General features: G+C 46.6%; 1 protein-coding gene across 3 annotated transcripts; it reads left to right on the top strand.

Annotated features, from left to right (window-relative positions):
* The first annotated feature begins 554 nt into the window (after positions 1–554).
* SUOX (sulfite oxidase) lies at positions 555–19576 on the top strand. 3 transcript variants are annotated; one of them, XM_044449483.1, is made up of 4 exons: positions 555–5865; positions 10805–10871; positions 13316–13487; positions 13717–19576. In XM_044449483.1, the coding sequence occupies exons 1-4, from the start codon at positions 5820–5822 to the stop codon at positions 15145–15147; spliced, it is 1716 nt and encodes a 571-aa protein (XP_044305418.1). In that variant the 5' UTR covers positions 555–5819; the 3' UTR covers positions 15148–19576. The 3 variants fall into 3 exon arrangements, with proteins under 3 accessions (XP_044305418.1, XP_044305420.1, XP_044305421.1); XM_044449485.1 differs by lacking the exon at positions 555–5865 and adding an exon at positions 6582–6691; XM_044449486.1 differs by lacking the exon at positions 555–5865 and adding an exon at positions 8880–10323.
* Positions 19577–23416: the final 3840 nt, after the last annotated feature.

Below are 23416 nucleotides of genomic sequence, written 5' to 3'. Positions count from 1 at the left end.
GGAGTGGACTTGGATAGGACATAGAACTGCTTGGTACTGAATTCTCTTAAAATGCATTGGAGGACAGTGTAGTCTTTATAGTCTAATATACTACTGGACTTGACAGTCCTGCTTTTACTCCCAAAAAAGTATTCCAAGGATTTCAGCCATAGTTGTGATAGCTGTGGCTGCCTTCCGGAGTGTAACTGCAGGATGGTTATGGACAATTTCTACACACTACCGCTATGGAAATGTGCACCCACCTGGAAAGAAATAACATGGCATGATTGAGTTTGCAGGCTAATGGAATTTGTTTCACAGTGATCAAAATCTCACTCCAAAGGTGGATTGTGTGAGTTTGTAAATCAGATATTTGTAAAAATTTGTAGAGGTGTTTTTGCAATCAAAGGGTGATGTTAAGACTGGATGATAGTTGCTCACTTATTTCTAGTAAGGAGCGTAAGTCATTGGAGAAAGAGTTCATGGACAATTAACACACGCCTAAGCCTGTAACAGATGCACATTATGTGGCCTCCCAAGTGTCGGGGTCCCATCATCACTCACCATTGGCTGGGTAACAGAGGCAGAGAGGAGCTGCAGTTGAGCAATAACTGGAGAGCCTTAGGTTGTCCTCCCCTGTAGTATTAACTATGCTAGGCTCAGTAGCAGCCTTCTACCTCTAGGGAATCCTGCTCAGTATTTTGCTATATTTGATTCACCCTTTTGTATGTAGGATATGTAGACATCCTTGTCAAAGCATGAGAGACTTGAGTACCTTCATTATCTAATGCACAAAATATTTGATCACTAGTTAACTGCAAATTAGATTCTGCATATACTCAGCTGGAACATAACTAATGGTCTAGGTGGCCCTCATACCTAGACCACATGCTCTTAGCCTCTTCCCACTTAGAGGATACTTTTTATACGTGGTTAGCAAACAAGCTTAGAGTACTGAAAGCAAGCACTTGTTTTAAAAGGGTGCAAGATGGAGTATGTGAAGGTAACGGGCAGATCTTTGATCCTTTGTTTGCTTGCTTTGTCTTGTGGGTTGCATTTCTACAAAGTGGCCAGTAGAGGGTACTGCTGAATTAGCTGACCTTTTTGGATATTGGAATTTGGAACTTCACAAGAGAATCTTTTTCTCTCTTCACTCTCCCTGCTTCAAAAGGGGTGGAAAAAATAGATAGCATGTTGATAGTCTATATATTAAAGATATTAATTGGGATTGGTAAGGTATTTGCTTAATACCGTGTCAGACACAACAAAGGCCTTAACTAAAATTTTCACTAACTGCATTGTTTCAAAATGTGTAGAAGAACTCCATGTTATATCTTCCTTTCTACAATGGAAGCTTGTGTCTGTATTATCTTAGACATAATCATTCCCTCAACAGCACTGTTGGTGAAGGCTAAACGTAGGTGCCTTCAGAAGAACCTTTCAAACTGGAATGGTTGGGTCCAAAGTTTGGCAGAACTGGATCTGAAGTAGGGATGGAGTTTTCATTTTTTTTTTTCCGTTTAACTCTGAGCTACTTCAGCTAAATCCCGTTTCTCTCACTTCCCTTCTTTATTTTGGCTTAGTTTTAGATTTGGATAGTACCACTACATTCTTTCACATGCTAATTTTAATATTTTTGTATTACGTTAAGCTGATGTAGCAACCTTAACCATAGCATGCATAGAAAACGATAGGATAAAACCTGACCAAGCAAAAATATCTCTGCAAATGGTGCATCCCCGGTTATGAAGCACAAAACTCAAGGGGAAATTGATGAGTAGATGGCTTTGTTTGGGGAAAAACCTGACCCAGAATAACTTACTTGGAATGAAGATATTGTAGCGTTACATTTCTGGACCGCTATTTTGGCAATTTACAAATATAAATCATATGAGAAGACATACTTCAACTTAAAGATTCTACAGGTGGGATCAATTTATTTGTTTACAGCATTTAACTGCTTCACTTCTAATTCCAGAGTGTGAGTAATAAGGGAGGAAAGTACCATATTAAAAGGTAAAACAAAGAAAATACATTAAAATTTAAAAACCTAGATAACCAATAAAAGGTATGGCTAGCCAATCAAGGAAGCCGCCTTAAAGATGTTTTCAGCTGCCATGAGAAACAGTATAATGACTGGGTTTGTGCAACATGATGACCCATCATGGGTTGCTACCCATAATAAGTTGTGTCCTGCAAACTGACACCAATTTCCCCAGAATGGTGGTGTGCATGGACAACTAGTCATGCCAACAACCCATTGCTTGGCTTAAGAGTTGTTGGATCCATGATAAGGTTGACATGTCATACTGAAGCTGCAAGACAAGCTCCATAGTGAGAATGGGGAATTGGCTCGGAAGACGCAGGGCAAGAGTGATGAAATACTCTTGCTATTTGCCATGGGGTTCCTAGATGAGAGCCAGCTGCAGCATCCCCCAGCTGCACATCCCCACCTCTCCCCCTCACTGCTGTGAGCAGTTTCATGTGTAACTTGTCTGGGGTTTTTTCCTTTCCTTCCTAATGAAAGTTGGCATAAAAAAACTTTTTGTGTACAAACCGTGTACCAAAAAGGATTTTTTAAGTAGAGTAGCATGATTACAATCTTTTGTAATAGTGTGCCTGCAAGGAGTCAGAGCCTTTGGTGGTGGAGCAAGGTGGGAGGTTGCTGCCAAAAGGCCTTAATATCCACCCTGGATATCGCTCCAGCCATTCCCTACCCAGTTTGGTTTCTCTTGACAGCTTGCAGGGAAAGCAGAGGTGTAAGGGATCATTTGCCAAGAAGGGTGTTTTTTGGCTGTACACCCTTTTGTAGCACAATCATCTTCATAACATTTAGTTCCCATCCGGGTGCACCATTTGTGCATTGCTGTGAGCATCTAGGCACGCAAGAAAGTGCAAAAGTGCACCCTTACCATTTTTCAAGGGAAGGGGGCCTTGACAAGCACATGTTGCAGTCCAAAACTAAAGGGACTTAGAGTTTTGACAGCAAGTTGCCAAGGGTATCCAAAACATTTTTTTCATTTGAAAAGAAAAGGGGGAATGCAGGGTTCCTACAGGCTCGGAACAAAATGCAAAATGTGCACCCTGATGAGGGGAAACACAGATAATTTTGCTGCAAAGGGGGTATAAATCTACCCCTTAAACCCTTTCCAGCAAATGATCCCTTGCTCCTTTGGATTTGGTCCCTCTGCTGGGGCAATGGCCATGTTGGGCACCTGTTCTCAGCCAGGACTTGAAATACCTGTAGGTGCCTCACAGTTACTTAACACACTAAGAAAAAGTGCATGCTTGTGCTTGCACATTTTTAAGAAGTACAAAGGTCGTGCACAATTTTTTAAAACAAAGTTGGGTGACCATAAGCACCCTTCCCACAAATCGCATGGCATTTGGAAAGGACTGCTTGTAGCTGTCGAAAGGGGGATCACTGAGGGCAGCTTGACAGGCTGCTTTGTAGCTTTCCCCACACAAAATAGTCTACAAGTCTGGGAAACCCTGTGTGGTGTAGTGGTTAAGAGTGCAGGACTGGGGCTCAGACGATCTGGGTTCTGGTTCCCCTCTCAGCCATAGAGCCAACTGGGAAACTTTGGGCCAGATGCTCAGCCCAACCTACCTGGCAGGGTTGTTGTGGAGTTAAGCTTGAGGGTAGGGGAGGAAAATAGTGTAAGCCACTTTCTTTAAAAAAGAAAAAAGGAGATACAGCTAATAAATGGGAAAGGCAATGAAAAGCCCCAGATAGCTCATGGAGAGGGGAAAGCCTCATTCTCCCCAAGGGATACCCGTGGGAAGAGTGAGTGGACCAACAGCTCTTGGTGAGCCCACTGGGCCGTTGGAGCTTACTGTGGACTTTCTGCCCAACAACCAACTCACCGGTCATTGCAAGAGTGGATTATCAGGACATGCAAGCACCCCCAGTGCTGGTCGAGAGGCAGGGAGTTCCACATGAAGGGAGCCATCACACTGAAGGCAATGCAGATGAAAACCCCAATTCTATCCGTGTTACTTTTGAAAATTTAGTTCCCTAATTTTGTTATTTTCCTGAGGAAAGTAGAGGTGTGCAGTAAAATGATGATCTCTTCAGCTGGGTCTTGTGTAAAATCATGGGTCGTAGGCATGTACAGCAGTCATTTAAAAATCTGTCCTGGCAATGCAGTATACCAGGGGTGACTTGCAGAACTAAGACTCTGTATCTGCCGGTGACCAAGGCTGCCAGCAGCTCCAGTATCTTCACTGACTGACCAGTGTATTTCAGCTTGCTTTAGTTTTAAAATAAAGTCTTTACAAATGTAGCTAAATGTATATAGCAAAAGGGTATTTCTCCTTTGAATCGAAAAACTCTTTAACTCCTCCAGAGCTTGAGGTGGCTTATAGCAAATATAAACATAATCTAATATAAATCAAAAGCAGTCATAGTAACCTTAAAAACTAACGTGTATTTACAAGTAATCACAAGTGAATGCTAGAAATTGCAGATTAATATTGTGAATGGGTAAATGATACTGACCCTCAGTGGTATCCTAGTGAATGCTGACTACCGCATTTGATGACTGTCAACAGTCACTGGTGTCCCTCAGTGTGGACCTTTATGTAACTAGCCTAAGAAGATCAACTGTCAGAGTAATATATCACACAGCTGAGATATATGCAGTATCAGATGTGACAGTAAGATGTTTACTGCCAGTATCCCAAGAGAGAGACCATTGAATAGATGCTGGTGGTTGCTTGCTCCACAGGAACATCTGTTACCTTGTCTGGCACAATCCCGTCTATCAAATGTGTTTATTAATAAGCATCTGTTTAGTCAGCTTTATACCTGTGCCAGGAAGTAATACACATGCAGCACCTTTGATAATCACTGCTGTCTTGTGTATTTGGAGAGGAACAGGGCAATTTTTAATCTTAGAGGTGGGTACATGAAGTAATGCAGAGAGAGGGGGATATATATAATTTTTAAAAAAAAAAATCTCTCTTCCTGTTCTGTACAAAGCCTAGTGCTATACCTTGCATCTTTATGCCATCATGTTTATTACTAGCAGCTTTGCAAATGAGAGAGGGCAGATCCCTCTGATTCATAGAAAGTTGCACAACTATTTCCTAGCCGTGTAGTCCTACTCCCTAGCCTTGTTCCAAAGTTGAGAGTCAGGATGTTGAATTCCTGTGCAGACTGAACTTCCTTTACATTCCAGTCTGGAATTCAGGGCAATGGACAAGGTTGGATGTTACCTTTGGGTAGCAATACATTCTTTCCTCAGCTAAATATGGCCCAGGCACCAAGGAACTAGAACTACTATGGGCCCTGTGGGGTAAGATGGAGGAGAACTGCCACACAAAAAGGTTTCTATATAACAAAGAGTTCTAGTTCAGTGGCAGACTAAGTACTTTGCACGTGAAAGGTTCCAACTTCTGTGAAGGTATGGAAAACCCTTCTGATGCCCTGAACATTTACCGACAGGCCATGCAGGTCAGATGTGGGCAACTTGTAGGCCAAAACTTCTGGAGAGCCACAGCTCCCATCAGCCTTTGTCATTGGTTATGCTGTGTAATGCTGATGGGAGTTGTAAGCCAAAACATTTGCACAGCTACCTTGCCCATTCCTGGTATAGAGCAGACCCTCTTGAGATGGAGTAGTGGGTTGACCGTGTGTAGGTTGCTTCCCCTGTTGTATGTATGGGCCATTATTATTGCTGTTAATAATGTTTGTCTCTTCCACTATTAATGTCCAAGCATATTGCCCCTTTGAAAAGGAGTCATGCTGGGGATAATGTGTTCTATCTGTTGCCCAGCTGTTCTCTATATTCCCTGATCTGGGCCCTTTGACGAATTGGCTGCCAGGAAGAGAGGGCATGGCATGTGCCTCCAGGCTCTTGAACATTGGAGGAAATCACACTGGTGAGGGGATAGCTTGATCCTTTGAATGTTTGCTTAGAAGAGAAGCCAATGAATGTAGTGAGCTTTACTCCTAAGTAAGGGTGCAGCCTACCTGGTGTCCTAATCTTTGCATTTACATTCTCCGCTTGGCATACAGACTCTCTTAGTCTGCATTGCTTCTCTTATCAAAAAAGCACATGCAAGGTCAGAAGCGCTACTGCTTTGGAGAATCTTCCATCACCACACCTCTATATGGTGCAATAAGTGGTGATCATGTTCAAGGTCCCAGGAACAAGTTGCATTCTTTTACAGACAACCTTCAAGAGAATTCACATGGAGAGAAGCGTTTTAAACTGGATTGTTCCTATTCATGGAAGGATAATTTTAAACCACCATCCTGTTCGTAGAAGGCTAATGGCTTGCCATAAATTTTAAACACATCCACCTTTTATTATTTTGAAAGCGGGGAACAGTCCTCTGCTCCAGCACCAGCAATGGCAGGTCAGGGGACCTAACGCACGCCATCTGAACCGCCAACGGCGCCGCCCGGGAGCGGCTTCGTAAAGGCGCCAGGTGCGGTAGAGCCACGCTCCCTAATCCAGACCAGCGGGGGGTTTGCGCCTGCGATTTCTTCCGCCGCCGGGCCGGGGCGCTGTTGGCCGACCGCCCACTCCGCATCTCCCAGCGCTGCAGCGGGCGCTGCCAGGCGAGGTCCCTCCTCCCCTTCGGAGCGAGGCGCTCTTGGAGTCGCTCCCCCGTCCCCTTATCTTAAAGGCGACGGCTCGGCCATTGCTGCGTGACGGAGACTGGACCGTGCCTTGAGAGGACTGGCTGGCTGGACGGAAAGGTGGAGGGGGCAGTGGGAACGGCGGGAGGGCCGCGAAGCGGGTGCTGGGCTGGCGCTGCGGGGCTGCGGGAGGGGAGGGGAGGGGGCTCGCCGCCTCCTTCCGGCGCGCTTGGGGCGGTCGAGTGCCAGCAGTGCGGCTTTAGGACTGATGCGTTGTTCAAACTTGAATGCGGGGCGGGCAAATCGCAGGGCAGTTCGATCCGCTGGCAAGGCCTGATCTTTCCCCAGATTTAGCCGTCTTAGGTTGCCCCACTTCCGTGCCTCTCGGATCTCCCTGTTCCAGGCGGCTTTGGCCCCGTTTTTTATCCACAGGCGCCCGGCGCTCTCCCCGATCGGAGCGAAGAGCTCTCGGGGCGTCTTGGGCTGCCTACCGTGGCGCTTCCTTAACAGGCGCTATTGATACCTGAAGTCCTGTTCATTCCCGTGGGCTCACTCTTGTTATGGCTGGCACTGGATCCTGGAGACTGCCGCTCTCAAGGCAATCCAAGTATATCCGCTTACATGGGGTTCCAGTCCGCTGCCGTCAATGAGATTTACTTCCGAAGGGATACGTTCAAGAGTATACGGAAAAATCGAGAATATTCTCCCTCTCTCCGCCCTCGCCTCCTGCCCCCACACTCCCCGTATGTGTTGTGTATATGTGTGTGTTTTGCTTCTATTTACTTTTGTCTCACGATCCTTGGGGATGGTGTACCTACAAAAAATAGCCATCAAAGAACTGCAGGGCTGCTTTGACTTCCCTCATCCGCTTATCTCTCTTCTCTTGAGGAAGTTTGTCAGGGAAAGATACTCCTCCTGGCAACACCTTGCTAATCCTGCTTTTATTGGCCTCATTCCTCTCTTTTTTGACAACAGTCTGACATGCAGGAGATGGCACTTTCTAGGCTAGTAATAAAACTATGGGGAAACGCCTGACCTCATGATCTCTGATCAGCAACTGATAAGAGCTATTATCTGCCTGGCTCTGAGAAAGGGTTCTTTTGGACTCCAGCCACATTCTGGTCTGCAGCTTTTGGGAGGACTTCCAGGTACAGTCCAGTCTCAGGACTGTTCCCTGCTCTGCTAATTTGCTGGTATTTTAAAATGCAGCTAAGCAAGTGAAAACCCCCGCAGTACACACAGATACTTTGTGTTCTCAGAAACTCCAGTAAAACTTTAAACAAAGGTCAACTTTTTAATCAGGAATCTAGGGAACATCTAATTATACTAAGGGTGTTTTCTTCCCTGCCTTGGGTGGGGAGAATGAAATAGCATTATGTTTTGCATGCACACCCACAAGGCGCAAAATGGCTTTTTCCAAATTGCTAGCAGGTAGCCTGTTGGTGATTAATTGTTTATTAGATTTATATTCCACCCTTTGGTTTTTCCAAGAACTCAGAGCAGCATACATCATTCTCTTCCTCCTGTTCTCAATCTTCTCCCCACAACAACAACCCTGTGAGGTAGGTTGGGCTGAGAGTCTGTGACTGGCCCAAAGTCACCCAGTTGGCTCCATGGCTGAGCGGGGACTAGAACCCTGATCACTGAGTCCCAGTCCCATGCTCTTAACCACTACACCACACTGGCTGAGGAAAAACAAGAACTGATAGGTCAAAAGGGAAAAAATGTGCATGATGCAACGAAGTAGATTTCACTGAATTTGGTGGGAGTGTAAATTCCTGTTAATATCAGCTAGAAAGAGGAGTAAAAGCACCACAGAAGGCAAGAAGCCAGCGTTGGCAATGAACTCTCAAGTGAGGACAGGCTTTTGTAGCACACAGTGAGCAAAAGAATCAGTTCTTGTGATTCATACTTCCTGGTTTTTTTGTGTACTGCTCACACCTGTTAATGCTGCAGTGCTGTGAACATTGAATTGAGAGTTAAGTTCCTTGAACTCGGGGGGGGGGGGGGAAGGGACTTGGGGGGGGGGGGGGGGGGGGGGGGGGTGGTGGTGGGAGTGATGGACTGGAGACCTGGGAGATCCAGGTGCTCTCCACTCAGCCATGCAGTTCACTGGATGACTTGGGGTCAGTCACTCACTCTCAGCCCAACCTATCTGACAGGGCTGTTGCTGTGAGGACAAGAAGTAATGGAGAGGAAGTATGGAAGCTGCCTTGGGGTTTTTGCCAGAGGAGAGAAGGCAGGATATAAATGCAAATGTATATAAATGCGTGGGACTGGGGCTCAGGCAACCTGGGTTCTAGTCCCCGCTCAGCCATGGAGCCAGCAGGGTGACTTTGGGCCCGTGAAGGACTCTCAGCCCAGCCTACCTCAGGGGGTTATTATTCAGTTATGTATGTATGTATTTATTTATTTAAAACACTTATATCCCATCTATACCAAACAGGTCTTAAGATGGCTTACAGCAAACGCAGAACCATTAAAATAGAAGATGAGAACAGTAAAATTTCTATTTTAAAATACTGGATAAATACAAAAGTTTTGGCCTAGTGCCAAAATGAATAAAGCGTTGGCACCAGGTGCACCCCTCTAGAGAGCAGGTTCCAAAGCCGGGTCACTACCACAGAAAAGGCCCTTCCCCTGGTAGCTACTCTTCTAACCTCCTTCAAAGAGGGCTCCTAAACAAGAACCTCAGACAAAGATCTTAAGGCTTGGGCAGGTATATACAGAAGGAGATGCTCCTTCAGATATCCAGGCCCTAAACTGTTTAGGGCTTGTAAGTCAATGTTGACATCTTAAATTGGCCCCAAACTTCAACTGGTAGCCAGTGCAGATGGTATAGGACCAGTGTTATATGGTTGCGCCTACTGGTCCCTGTCAATAGCCTGACTATTTCGTACCAACTGAAGTATCTGGACCATCTTCAAGGGCAGCCCCACGTAGAGCACATTACAATAATCCAACGAGGAGGTTGCCAGAGCATGGATTACTCTTGCTAGACTCTGCTTATCCAGGTAAGGATGTAGTCGATGGACCAGCTTGAAGCAGGTGGAAAGCGCTCCTTACCACAGCAGTCACTTGGAACCGCAGAGATAACCCTGGACCGAGGAGAACTTCTAAACTATGCAGTGTATCCCTTATGGGGAGTGTGACCCTGTCCAGAACAGGACAAATATTACTTACCTGAATTGCTGAGCCACCTACCAACAGAACCTCCATCTTATCTGGATTAAGTCTCAATTTATTGGCCTTCATCCAGACCATCACACTCACCAGACACTGATCCACACTGATTGTTGTGTGGATAAGATTGAGAACAGTGGGAGGAGAATTATGTGAGCTACTCTGAGTTCACTGTAAGAAAAGGTGGGATATAAATAAATAGATACATACATACTGCTGTAGGAAATTTTCCCTGACTCTGATTTCTGAATATGATTATCTGATCATGTAGACTGCCCCTGCTTCTCCAGTCTCAGGCTTTGGCAGGTTGCAAATGGTTAGAAAGTTAGGTGTGTATCTGGGCTGAAAAGCTCAACAGGAGTGTAATAGATTGCTTTGGATAAGTTGCCTTCTGCATCTAAAATATTTTCCACCTCTGAAATGACAGTGGTAGCGACCCAAGTTGCTGAGCTGAAGTTGCCAGACCATGGCTTAGGGATCTGCCCGTCTCTGGGACACCTGCTGAAGTTGATGGGTATTCAGGTGGTTATTTACCAGTGTTCCATCTGCTCTCATTTGTCCCACAGCAGGTACTTTTGGAGTGTGGTTTCCCTTTTCTACCCTCTAATTATAACTGTAATTTAACTGGCACCGAAGTTCAGTTAATTATGTCATTTAATTTCCGGTGCTGATTCTTTGCTTGACAAACACTTCTTATGAATGGCCATACAAGACCATCTTGGCAGCACTGATGGGAATTAAAATGGGCACCAGTAGTCTTGCAAATTGTCTTTTGAAAGTACTTACCTTTCCAAATGTATCTCAATTACTGTGTTCCTCACTGAGATACTTTTCAAGGCCACAGTCTTCTGTACATGATTGCTTAAGAACTTAGTAAGAGGATGTACAGTTCTGTCTTAGCTGATTTTATCTGCCTGGCAGTAGGTGTGCCCTCCAGACATGAGTGTGGCAGTCTGAGAGAGGGATCATACGAGTCCTTGCCAGCTGTGCCTCTGGTGAGCCGCTCCAGCGTTGTTGCCGTCCCTTGTTGACTCCCTCTGTTGTGTACAGGTTTGGGGAAGATGCTGCCATCCCGACTGCACAGGAGCGGCCTCTGCACCCTCCCAAGAGCCTGCTGGTATGTAAAATACGACCCCGCAGCTTCAAGCATGTTGTTTGCCATGAGAGGAACTCTCGATGTGCAACCTGCCACCCAAGCTGGACATTCCAGGGTCTCGCAAAATCGTGGCCAAGTGGGACCTGCAATTCAGCTGCCCAGTAATATCAGAACAATTGCTGTGCCGTTACATTCAGTTGGCAAGTTCTTGGATTGTCTTTAGCTAGCCTTCCCCAGCCTGGTATCCTCTGGATGTTTTTGACTACAGCTCCCATAGCTGTTACTATTGGCTCTGCTGACTGGGGCTGATGGGAAGTGTATCCAACAGATCTAGCTGGTGCCAGTTTAGGGCAGGCGGCAGCAGACCACCTGCAAGAAATGGGAAGATCTTTTCGAGAATGCAGGAAGCAAGAGGCCACCACTGACTGCCTTTCTCCAGTTCACTTGCATTGCAGGCAGTGAATGTGCTTCTCTGTAGCTGTTGCCTTCCTGGTCCCAGAGAAGGCTCCCAGGTTCAAAGAGGACTTTTTCACTGGGCCAGCTGTGTTGATATTATTAAGATATCAAGAATGTGAGTTACAGAGAATTTTTACAGTAGCAGTGACCCAGTATTTTTAAGGAACATAACACTTTCCTAAGAGTTTATCTCATACCGTAGCTTTCTTGCTATTCCTGCTTCTTTGGATCTATTTTACAATCCCCACCCAAATAATTTCATCCCCACCCATGCTGTCCTACCAGGGCTCCTCAATTCCAATGGTATTGTTCTGATGGCCTAACAAAAAAGAGGGAACAGGCAAACAAACCAGAGATACCTTCATTGGATTTTCCTAAAGAGTATTTTCAGAGTATTTGCCTTGGCACTTTGCCTAGTTATCTATGGATGCTAATCTTATCTCCAGTGTATCCTTTCCCTTTCATTGCAGCTACTGCCTCCAGGTTCCCAGGCTAAGGGTGTAGTCTAGGTAGGGAGATCCCTTTTATCAACTCCCTACCTTGAATAGCAGTAGGAGTTAATGATTAATTTCCAGCTGAGCTGAGTAGAAGACAAGAATATCTGCTGCTTGTGCGCCCCCCCCCCCCCATGCTAGAGGTCTCAGTCCTGCCATGTGCCAGCAACAAGCAGGAGATCCAAATGTGAAGGCTGGCATTCCGATATCTCTTAATCTTGCTTATTTGCATGATTCATTCTGATTACAGAAAGTATGTTTATTCAGAAATTAGAGTTGATGTGGGTGTTGTGGAAAGAAGATAATGGCAGGAAATACAAACATGTTGCAGTTCTGGTAAAGGAAGTCACTGAAGACAGTGAAGAGGAACAGGTAGCAGTTTGGTGCACTGACGTTCTGCCTCATTGGAACTGTCGTCCAGCTGTAGTTTAGGAGGAGTCATGACCTGTTTTTAGGAATGCTTGAAAGCCGACATTTACAATGTCAGCTGCCCTTCCTGAAAGAGCTGTGTGTTGTGTTCACACAAGCTCTTTAAAACAGACTGTCCCCAGGATTTGGAAAGCCAGCCCAAGAGCAAAGCACACAATGTTCATTTCCCTGCTTTGGCAAAAGCCACCTCTGTGGCTTGCTCACGTTCTTCTCCTGTGTGTGCAAATGGGGGTGGGGGGAGGTATTACCTTTTCCCTCATTCTGAAGGCAGGGTGAGGATCTCTCCAACAGCGTTTTAAGAGAAAATAGCTCCGCCAGAGCCACTGTGGCTGCCAAGGCCCTTTCCCTCTTCGACCCCTGCCCCTGAGGATTGCTGTGGCATGACAGCCGGATTTCACTCAGCCCGTTTTCCAGGGTTGCATCACAGAGCTTTTGTAAGCCACCAGGTTATGACGCAGCATATTTCAGAGGACACGAGAACACCTCGCTCCTGGCTTCTCGTGAGCCGTTCCTCCTGAGCACCTTTGTCCTCTGTTTGTCGTCTCTTTCCCCATGGAACTTATGTCCTGTCAGGTCAGTTCAAGGCACTCCATGGCACAGATCCACTGAGCTAGCTTGAAAACAGCTAAGCCACCGTCACTTGTCATGAACGACTGTGGAGACTGGTAGCACCGTGAGATGCCCAGGAGGATGCCTTCCAAAGATTAAAGCAGCGCCGCTGGCCCCGACTGGAGGTCCTTCTGATTCAGCCTCCTGCTTCCAGTGGTGGCCACCCAGAAGCTGCGCTCTTGTTTGCAACAAGCTGTCCTTGTTGTTTGTCCCCAGTGCCAAATGTTCAGAGAGGCATTGCCTCTGAGCACACAGCTTGCATTTTCCCGTTGGAACTAATTATGACGCACAGAGCTTTGCTCCATGGGTTTGTACCACCTTTTTTTTTTTTAAGCTACCTAAGATGGACATCCCACGATGGGCTCTGGGGCTTAGCAGGGTTTCTCTGTTGTGAATCGTGATGGTTTGACATATTTCCACAGCACTCTTAATGCTGGCATCTGCTTATGGTGCTGCATTTTGCTGCCTTTGCTGCAGGTTGAACTTCATGGCCTGGAGGATCTACCCTCCGGTCAACTTCACCTGGACACCCTTCCGCTCCCACAGCATTTGGAGCAACGCTGGAGGCCCAAGGCGCAGGCGTATGGTCACGGCAGGGGCTGGCCTGGGTATAGGCGCCATCTTGGCCTATGGGGCGCATACTCGGCAGGTGAGTGGGTGGCTGCCTGCAGGAATGGGGTGGGATGTGGCCAAAAGTGGGGCTGGACATGGGGAAGTGGGGCCATCAAGGGAGGAAGCACTTGGGACTCTCTTTCAGTAGTTCGTTTCTGTTTTAGAGGCTGCCTAGGTAAGGAAGTGGGGGGGGGGGGAATCGATGCAGGCAGAAGAGCCCCGCTGTGGCCGCTTTCCTGACAGCAGTCCTCTCTTTCTCCACACAGGTAGCCAAGGCTGACACGCCAGCGCCCACACCCAGCCCACCGTTTCCTGTGTTTACCCGGCAGGAGGTGGCCCACCACAACAGCGAGGCCAGTCGTGTGTGGGTGACCTACGGCAGTGACGTGTTCGATGTCACGGACTTCTTAGAGCTGCATCCTGGGGGCAAGAGCAAGATCCTTCTGGCAGCAGGGGGCGCCTTGGAGCCCTTTTGGGCCCTCTATGCCATGCACAGCCAGGCGCATGTGCAGGAGATCCTTCAAGAGTACAAAGTGGGGGAGCTGAGTCCCGAGGAGCCTCCCCAGCCAGCTCCTGGGGATCCTTACGCAGATGACCCTCCCCGGCACCCTGCCCTTCGCGTCAACACCCTAAAGCCCTTCAATGCAGAACCCCCTCCGGAGCTGCTCGCGGAACATTTCCTGACTCCGAACCCGCTCTTCTTCAAACGCAACCATCTTCCTGTGCCAGTGGTGGATCCAAAGACCTACCGCCTGCAGATACACGGTCCCTGTGGCCAGGTTTTGTCTCTGTCTCTGCAGGACCTGAAGAAGAAATACCCCAAGCATGAAGTGACAGCCACCCTGCAGTGTGCCGGCAATCGCCGGTCCGAGATGAACGCCATCAAGAACACCAACCGGCTTGGCTGGGGCATTGGGGCGATCAGCAATGCATGCTGGGGAGGCGCCCTGCTCCGGGACGTTCTGATGGATGCTGGCTACACGCCAGGTGATGAGGGGCATGTCTGCTTTGAGGGGCTAGATAAGGATCAGAGCGGCACAGCGTATGGGGCCTCCATCCCATTTAAGAAAGCCATGAGTCCCGACGGGGATGTCCTCCTGGCCTATGAGATGAATGGTGAGGAGCTGCCCAGGGATCACGGGTTCCCCCTTCGAGTCATCGTGCCAGGCATCGTCGGAGCTCGGAATGTCAAATGGGTGAGCTCCATCACAGTGGGCCCTGAAGAAAGCAAAAGTCACTGGCAGCGGAAGGATTATAAGGGATTCTCTCCCTCGGTCACCTGGGAGACGGTGGACTTCTCCAAGGCTCCTGCCATCCAAGAGCTGCCTGTCCAGTCGGCCATCACTGAACCAGGGCCTGGTACCCCTGTCACACCCGGGGAGCTCACAGTGAAAGGTTATGCCTGGAGTGGGGGTGGGCAAAGGGTCCTCCGTGTGGATGTTTCGCTGGATGGCGGAAAGAGCTGGGGTGTGGCCAGACTAACCGGGGAGGATCAGTTGCCTGGCCGAGCATGGGCCTGGACGCTGTGGGAGCTAGAGGCTTCTGTCCCCGCCGGCACCAGAGAGCTGAACATTGTGTGCAAGGCCACGGACACCAGTTACAATCAGCAGCCAGACACAGTGAAACCCATCTGGAACCTTTTGGGAGTGCTCAACAGTGCTTGGCATCGGGTGCGGGTCCCCGTGAGGGAGGAGTAAAGGTCTTCATTATGCCCCATTGCCTGATGGAACCAGAGGGTCCTGGATCCTGGCTGCTGTGTGTCTTCTGCAGTACATTTGCCTGAGTTGCCTTGAAGAGGCCAAGAAGAAGGGTTGGGATTTTCAGCAAGATCTTATGACTTCTGGCTGTTCCTCCTCACTCTTGGGCTCCTAATCTTAGCAATTCTTGCACTGTTCTTTTCTGCCAAGAAGAGGGCAGATAGGCATCTCCCTTTCCCTTGGTATGCTCTAGAAACAAATCTGCCTACTGTGGAAGGTCGGGATCAGCACCTTGGAACGGGCTCCAAAAAAGTTTCCAGTAGTCAAATATATCTATACGCCTGGGATTGGGATTGTTTTTGTTTGTTTAAGTTGGGAGTGTTTTTGTTTGTTTAAGTTGGGAGTGTTTTTGTTTGTTTAAGTTATGTGGCTTTGTCCATATTGAGCACTTAGAGGAGTTATCCAAACATTTAATTATAGTTTCCCCCATTGCTCTGGGACATGTCACTTTCATTGCCCCACATACTCTTCTAATGGGCTTTTCAACGCTAAACTACTTTAAATTCAATCATAGGGTGCTGTGTCTATAAACGATTTTAAAGGAGAACCTGGGGAGGGGGTATTTCTCCCACTAGAGCTTTGCCGTCCTAAATCCAGATGTTAATTCTGACAGGTTGCTTCTAGTTGCACAAAGGTCTACCTCTTCTCTTAGCTCCCATCATGTTGGGAAGCCCCCTAGAATCTGTAGTGCCTTCCCTTTGGTTTTGAGATGCACCGGGCAAACTCCGAACAAGCTGCTGCTGCAATCTCCCACATCTGTTGCTGTTTCTTGGGCCAACGCCTGTGCAGATCTAATTTCTTAAGTTTCTTATTGCAGGTACGTGACCTTTTCCGCACTCCCCACCCTTTCTCAGAAGACATGCTTGGAGGTGGCTAGAAAAAAAAAAAGTGTAGCACTTTCTTCAAGATTAGGGTTCTTTGTGTTACCTTGAGTATTTGCTATCTCCTCAGTATCCTTTTCCTACCATCAGCTTTGGTATGCATGTGGCAGTTTTGATTAATAAATATATGGTGTGCCCTTCAGATAAATTTTCTGGGTCTGATTAGAAGCTTGTTTGCAATACACCACAGTGCTGATACTCCAGCACAGCCTTGCAGTGGGGTTTGAGAACAGGGAAGGCAGTGGGAAGAGGAGCACTGCTATGGATGGGTTTGGTGCTCTAAAATGATCTAGAATGACCATCAGAGGAAAAACTTAGCACACTTGGGGATATTATCGGATGCCAGATCAGAAACTTGACTCCACTAGCCTGCATGCTGTCTTCTTCTTTATTTCATTTCTATACTGCCTTGTAGCTGAAGTTATCCAGGCCATTTATAGCAAGGCCTAAAACAAAACACTGAAAGCCGATGCATAAAAAAGTGAAAAGAATAAAATCAATAGCATAAAAATAAAATACGGTAAAAATACCTGGCAAGGAGAAAAAGCACTTTGGTAATCCCCTCAGGCTCCAGGATGACCAAGGAGATCTGTAAAGGCCTCTGCATGGAGAACTGTCTAAACCTGGTGCGGAAAAGACGGCAAAGGTGGGAGCTGTCTGGCTAATGGTGCGGGTTAGAAATCAAATAAGGAAGGAAGGAAGGAAGGAAGGAAGGAAGGAAGGAAGGAAGGAAGATTTGGTGAGGCTCTCCCCCTAGTTGCCGCCCTCTGATCCTCTTGAGGGGCTGGCACTTGGAGGAAGGCCCCAGAGGTTGGACATAGTGTCTGGGTAGATCAGGGTAGGGAGATGTACTCCAACAGCTATTGTGGTCCCAAGCTGTGTAAGGCTTTATAAGTTAAAACCGGCACATTGAATTGGGCTCAGGAGCATGCAGGCAGCCAGTGTAGGTGGGCCAGAAGCAGTCTTACATGTTTAGTCATCTGGGTCCCGGTTATTAATCTTGCTGCTGCATTCTGCACTGGGTGCAGCTTCTGAACCATCTTCAAGGGTATCCCCACATAGAGTGCAGTACAGTATTCTAATTTAGGGATGATCAGAGCATAGATTACTGAAGCCAGGGCACCCCTGACCAGCTAGGAGTGCAGCTGGATCATGAGCCAAAGCTGGTAGAAGGCACTCTGAGCCACTCATGCCATCTGAGCCTCAAGGGACAAAGATGGAGCAAGGAGCACTCCCAGACTATGAGCCTGCTCCTTCAGGGGGAGTGCAACCCTGTCTAGAATAGGTTGAACACCCCACATCTGGTCAGAAGAATCATCCAAACCACCAACTCTATTTGCTTCTTTTCAGAATAGAGTTTAGAGGCTGAGGGGAAGCTGTCATTGCACTATAAAAGTCTTCTGTATTTCAGCTTTGCTTTGATTGGAGTCATATCCTACCCCTTTAGCCAAAATGGTTCTCTGGGCAGGTTGTTTCTCTCTGGTAGCCACGGTGGGAAATGTTTTCATCTCCCTCTTGTTCCCATTCTCTGAGGCTTCACAGTGGCCTGTAGGAGGGCCTTCAGAGAAATGCTATCACCAGCTGGGATCTTCCTTCACTCCCCCCCTCACGGCAGTACTAAAGCATTACACAGAAAACTGCTTAAGCTCCTGAAAGGTGGCTAGAAGGACATGGCTCCAGCATTCTTTTCTGTGACAAAAAGCTAGCTCCTGTTAACTGCTGTAATAAGTGGAAATTGGTCTTTCAGTGTTTTGGGGGCTGTTTGACTTTCAAATTGGTTTGGAATCATTATGGTTATGATGCTCTGAGCCCAGAACCAAAATGTCATATGGACCTCTTCCTGCATACATGGGGCTATGCACGTTTCACACTTCCCCACTTAGTGCATTGCCTGAATTGGGTTCAGTACTGGGAACTGCTGCCTCCTGATCCCTTGAGAGAGAAATGAGATGACACTGGCTTGCCCGCTAGTTTTGCAGGAAGGCCTTTTACATTTATACAAACTGGGGGATTCATGAGTGACTTCCTTTCTTTTTGGGCACAGCCCTATGTGTTGGGCCCTCAGGAAATGTAAGCCCCCAAAGAGAGCCAGTATAGTGTGGTGGTTAAAGGCGTGGGTCTGGGAGTCAGGAGGTTGGGTTGGAGTCACTGTTTCAGCCATGGAACCAACTGGGTGACGGCCTCTCATAGACGCTCAGCCTACCTCACTGGGTTGTTGTTGCAGAGATAAGACTGTGTGCAGCAGAAGGAGAATTATATAAGCTACTCTGAGTTCTTTGAAAAAGGTAGAATATAAATCTAGTAAATAATTTATAGATGTTGGGGGCTTTTATTCCATGCAGGATGGAAGAGACTGTGGAGGAAAGCTTCCTCCCGCCCCCGCCTCCACAGTTTTGCTAAACAAGCCTTTTTGCCCAAGTAGCTGTGGCATTTTGGAGGGGGAGAGCAGGAGGGGAGGGAGGCATCAGGATAGTTCCTGGCCTCTCCCGTCTCTCCTCTCTTCTCACTTTGCAAAACATCCCCTTCTCTCTCTCTCTCCAAGGTTGTATTGTAGATCCCCCCTCCAGGTTAGAGGGAATCTCAGATTTGGGATTCACTGCCCCTCAGACGCTGTCTAGGATTTGCTCCCTCACTTCCTTTAGTTGAAGCTGCTTATGCTTCTGGTTTCCATGGCAGTATGTGAGGGGTGGAGGGAGAGAGAGAAGGAACTGGACATTTGCTTACCCATATTTGGGCCTGTAAACCCTAGCTGCAGTCCTGGCTCCCACTGCTCCTGATTATTATGGGTTTTATCCCTCCTACCTATCAAAAAATAAAAATGCCACAACAGGCAGTTTTTGGGAGAGCCTCTCAACATGGGGAAGCATAAATCTCTGTCTCTCTTAAGCTGTTCATTGTCACCAGCTTCTGGTAGCAAACTTTAAGGCCTACTAGCAGATGCAAAACACTTGAGAGGTGCACTTCTTTCTGTCAAGCCACCTTGAAGGGTACATGCTGCTGCAGTTGGTTTGTAGCATCAGACCTTCTGCCTTGAACAGCAGCTGGCCATGCATACCTCTGGCAGGAGAGACTTTCCCTGTTACACCAGGAGCCTCAACCTTTGTGGCCTAGACTGAACAAACCTGCTTGCTTGCAGCCTCTTGGAAGAAAAGTAAACAAACCTGGAATCAGTCTGTTATCTCTCCAGATAACAACTTCTGGATGGGTAATTCCCTCTTGAAAGAGTGTTCTGAGCAATCTGATGCTAATATGGGAAAGTAATTAGTTATTCTTAAGATTAAGCACCTTTAAAATATATTGCACAGGTGGAAGTTTTTAATACTTTCAGTATGCGCTGACTGATTTTATCCTATCTTTGGTCTGACTTTCTTCCAAACTCTTAGCTGGGACACTAGAAATTGTTGCAGAAATGCAATTGTTCTGTTATCTTGGAGAGAGGGGGTGATCTATTTTTTCCTAGTAGATTTAAATAAAAACTCTAAATTTGATGTCTCTTCTTTTATTTTTACTAGTGTCTAGTTCCTTTCCCTGCTGTAAATGTATGTGCAGGCCCACCTCTATTCTCCTTCCTTCTCCCCGCTACCTCTTTTCCTAGTTCTTACTTAGACAGAACAGCCAGAATAGTGTACAGCTGTTTGCCCCAACCTGGTGCTGTTCACATGTTTTGGAGTACTGCTGCATCCAACCTGACCAGCATGGCTGACGATGAGGGTTTGTGGGATCTGTAGTCCAAAACATCTGGGGGGCAGCAGGTTGGGAAAGGCTGGCCTACAGCAAGGGTAGGAAGGAAGTAGGTCTCCACACATGGTAGACCAACTCCCAGCATTCCTGACCACTGGCTATATTGGCAGGGGCTTCTGGGAGTTGGAGTCCACACATCTGTCAATGTACTTTCTGTCCACCCCTAATCTATAGTGACTGGCAGTGGCTCTCCAGGGTTTCAGAGAAGGGTCTTTTCCATCCCTGCCCAGAGATACTAGGGATCGAACATGGGATCTTCCGAACACACAACACATGTTCTGGCATTGAGCTGTAGTCTTTCCCCAGTGGGGACCCACGAGAGCATTCTTATTCAATGGCAGCCGTGCGTGTGTTGGAAAATAAAGTTAATTTCTGCAGCATATTAAGTGTTCTTTTCATCCTGCACTATGATTTGGAATACTTTTAAGCTGAGGCACATCCCAGTGCTTTCAGGCTACCACAAGTGCACAATTAAAGTTAGTGTGCCACTTGTCAGTCTAAAGAATGCTTTTAGGCATGATCGAATATACCATTGCTCTTAACAACTAGTCAGTCTGTCTGAGTAGAGGCCCTTTTCCAGTGACCCCCAGAACATAAACCTCCCATTCCTGTTTAGGCATATTAAGAATCCTAAAACATACACAGATAAGAAGGGCCCTGTAGGATCTGATCGATGCTCTATCCCAGCAACTTGTTTTCCACAGTGGCAACCAGATGTCTCTACCAAGGAGAACAGAAGGGCAACAGCCCTTTCATAGCGTTGCTTCCTAGCAACTGCTCTTCAGTGAAATGCTAGTAGCAGAATCTGCAGGTTACGGGAATTGATTGTTTTAAATAGCTCACTGAACTAGGAGCTGTACAATGTCTGAACGTGCAGCCAACCCAGGCTGTGCCAGGAAAGAAGATGCCTGCTGTATCAGACCAAGGGGCCGTCTCGCTCAGCATTCTGCTTGTGCAGCAGCCAAGCGGCCGCCCATAGAAAAACCCCAAGCAGGACTGAGCGCAGCGCTACCCTCCCGCCCATGCTCCCTAGCAACTGCCTCTGAGCCTGAAAGCAGCATATTGCTGGCAGGGCCGACAGCGTCTGATAGCCTTATCCTCCAGAGCAGGCTGTGTTGGCTAGGCCCACAGACTTCTGTCTTGACCCTACCATTAGCTAAGTAAAGTTTCCTAGTGAGCTATTGGTGGTGGGATTGTTTCTGCTCTTAACATCTTTGGGGGAAGAACAAACGTTGCAGGTTAGCACTGATGCATTAATCATAAAGAAAATAATAAGGATTGTATAAGTAAATGAGGTGGTAAAACGGCACAATTTGAGGACAATAGTGATTTTGTTCCCCTACTCATTATTAGATGGGAGTATAGTGTTTGATGTGCATTTTGCATCTAGATCAAAGAGATTCTCAGAGCCAAAGGTAATTTGGATCATGTCAGCACTGACTCTTTGTCCTATTTACATGTGGGATAAAGGGCTTTAATGAGCTAATTCATCGACTGCAAGTTCCAAAGAGGGCCACGCTAGCACACTCGGGGTGAAAACAGCCACATTTAATGTGTTCCTCAGACAATGCTACTGGCTTCAAAGAGAATTTTAACTCAAAATAAACCGGACAGGAAATGAAAATTTAAATGTATTATTAATCATAGCTCTCTCTAATGAAGTGCTTTGTGCTTATTACCATGCCCATCTTCTTATCCACCCTCTGAATCAGGTCATGACTTATTCTGTGTGCAGGAGGGATCCACCATCTGTAGAACTGGGGAGAGATTTGAGTATTCCATAAAGACTCTGCAACTGGTAGCCAGCTGAGCTGGTAATATGTTTAAATTTGTATGTATTCCTTACATTTCATATCTTGCCTTTTTTCCCTCTTGCAGGGAACTCAAGGCAGCTCACATGGTGGTCCTCCTCTCTTGTCCTCACAACAACCCTGTGAGGCAGGCTAGGCTGAGTGCCTGCAGCTGGCTCAAAGTGAGTTTCATAGCCAAGTAGAGAGTAAAACTCACTTTCTCCTGGGTCCCAGCCCAGCAAGACACTGTGCTGCCCCACACTGAAAAATGATAATGATGCTGATGATGTAACTTGCTGTTTGCTTAAATCTTCATGGTTTCAGTGTGGGAGGTGGGAGACAAGAATGCACTGACTGACTATATTACCACGTCAGACAGAAATAAGGGGATAAGAGGTGATGCCTGGCCTGCAGCCCTTCTTCCAAGCCATCTCTACCAAGAAGGGAGCAAAGAGCAGGGTCATCTCGTACCTTCATTCCTTCTGAGAGTTGAGGACTGCCTCTCTGCACCAAGGAGTGCCTCGCTTCTGTTTCTATGCAGTGCGCTCATATTACTGTGCCCATCTATTTGGGATTAAGCCCCCACTGAATCCCATGGGTTTTATTTTGTAGAAAATATGTCTCAGCTAGGCATATAACAAGAGTAAAGTCTTTAATCATGCTTACTAGTTAGGATGAATTTCCAGAGCTGTGTATCTTTTTGAAGAAAATAACAAAGATTTTGGTGACCCTTAAAAAAGGAACTGGACAAAAGTTGGATCTGTGAAATTTAAAAAATTATCTTGGTTTCATACTACTTTTTAAAGGGGCATCCCCTCAAATAACCATCAAAGCACTTCTGCCTCCAGAACCATGAAATCATGGATCCACCACTCGGTGGCACTACTATGGCATAAAATCATGGATCAGAGGCAGCAGGATCCTCATAAGTTTTGCAGGGAACTGCCCGCCCCCTCCACCTTCTGCTCACACAGCACACCTGTCTCTATGGATTCTGCCATGAAAATCATGGATTCGGCAATTGTTGGCACTGCCATGATGCAAAAATGTGGATCTCATTATTTTTTATGGTTAATACTCAACTCCCCATCACAATATAATTCATATCTGTAGCTAGGAGGCTATAGTATTAAAACCACACACTTTAAACCAAGCAAAAACATGAATGTAAGGTGTGGATGCTGACAATTCTCATGATTTTCACAGGGCAAACCCATAAAACATGGTCGTATCATGAATCTCATCTGTTTCAACAGACTAAAGTAAAAATATGGTTATTCATGAATTTTACATGCAATTCATCTGAAATACGGGCCAGTCCAAGATCACATTTGTGAAACATTGAACAATTATACATCACAACTGAAATACAAAAATCAAGGTTAAAAATCCCTCTCATTCACTTTACTTTTGCAGTTTCCAACAGAAACTACCACAAAATCAGGGATCACATTGACACCCATAGGCTGGACTGTAAAAATAATGGATACCATGATTTCTAATATCAGCATGGAGTAAAAACATGACTCTGGGTCATAGATCCTAATTTATCCTCTAGATTTTTACATGGGATCTCTCCAAATCAAGAGCAAATTGGAATTTCCTTAGACTTAACCAGGGAAATCACCATCCCAAACCATCATGGTGCCACTATGATGCAAAATATAAATATGAGTCATAGATCCACACAGATACTCTTGGTTCTTACCTCACATTTGGTAGAGCGTGAGAGAAAGCCAATGAATCTGGTGATGCTTTGTGGCCCACTGATATACAAGATCTCATGGATTCTCATGG

Source organism: Varanus komodoensis, unplaced genomic scaffold, assembly GCF_004798865.1.
Source record: "Varanus komodoensis strain SLA01 unplaced genomic scaffold, ASM479886v1 scaffold59_1, whole genome shotgun sequence".
Lineage (NCBI taxonomy): Eukaryota > Metazoa > Chordata > Lepidosauria > Squamata > Varanidae > Varanus > Varanus komodoensis.
The sequence above is the reverse complement of the archived record's forward strand: the minus strand, read 5'-3'. Positions and strand labels throughout refer to the sequence as shown.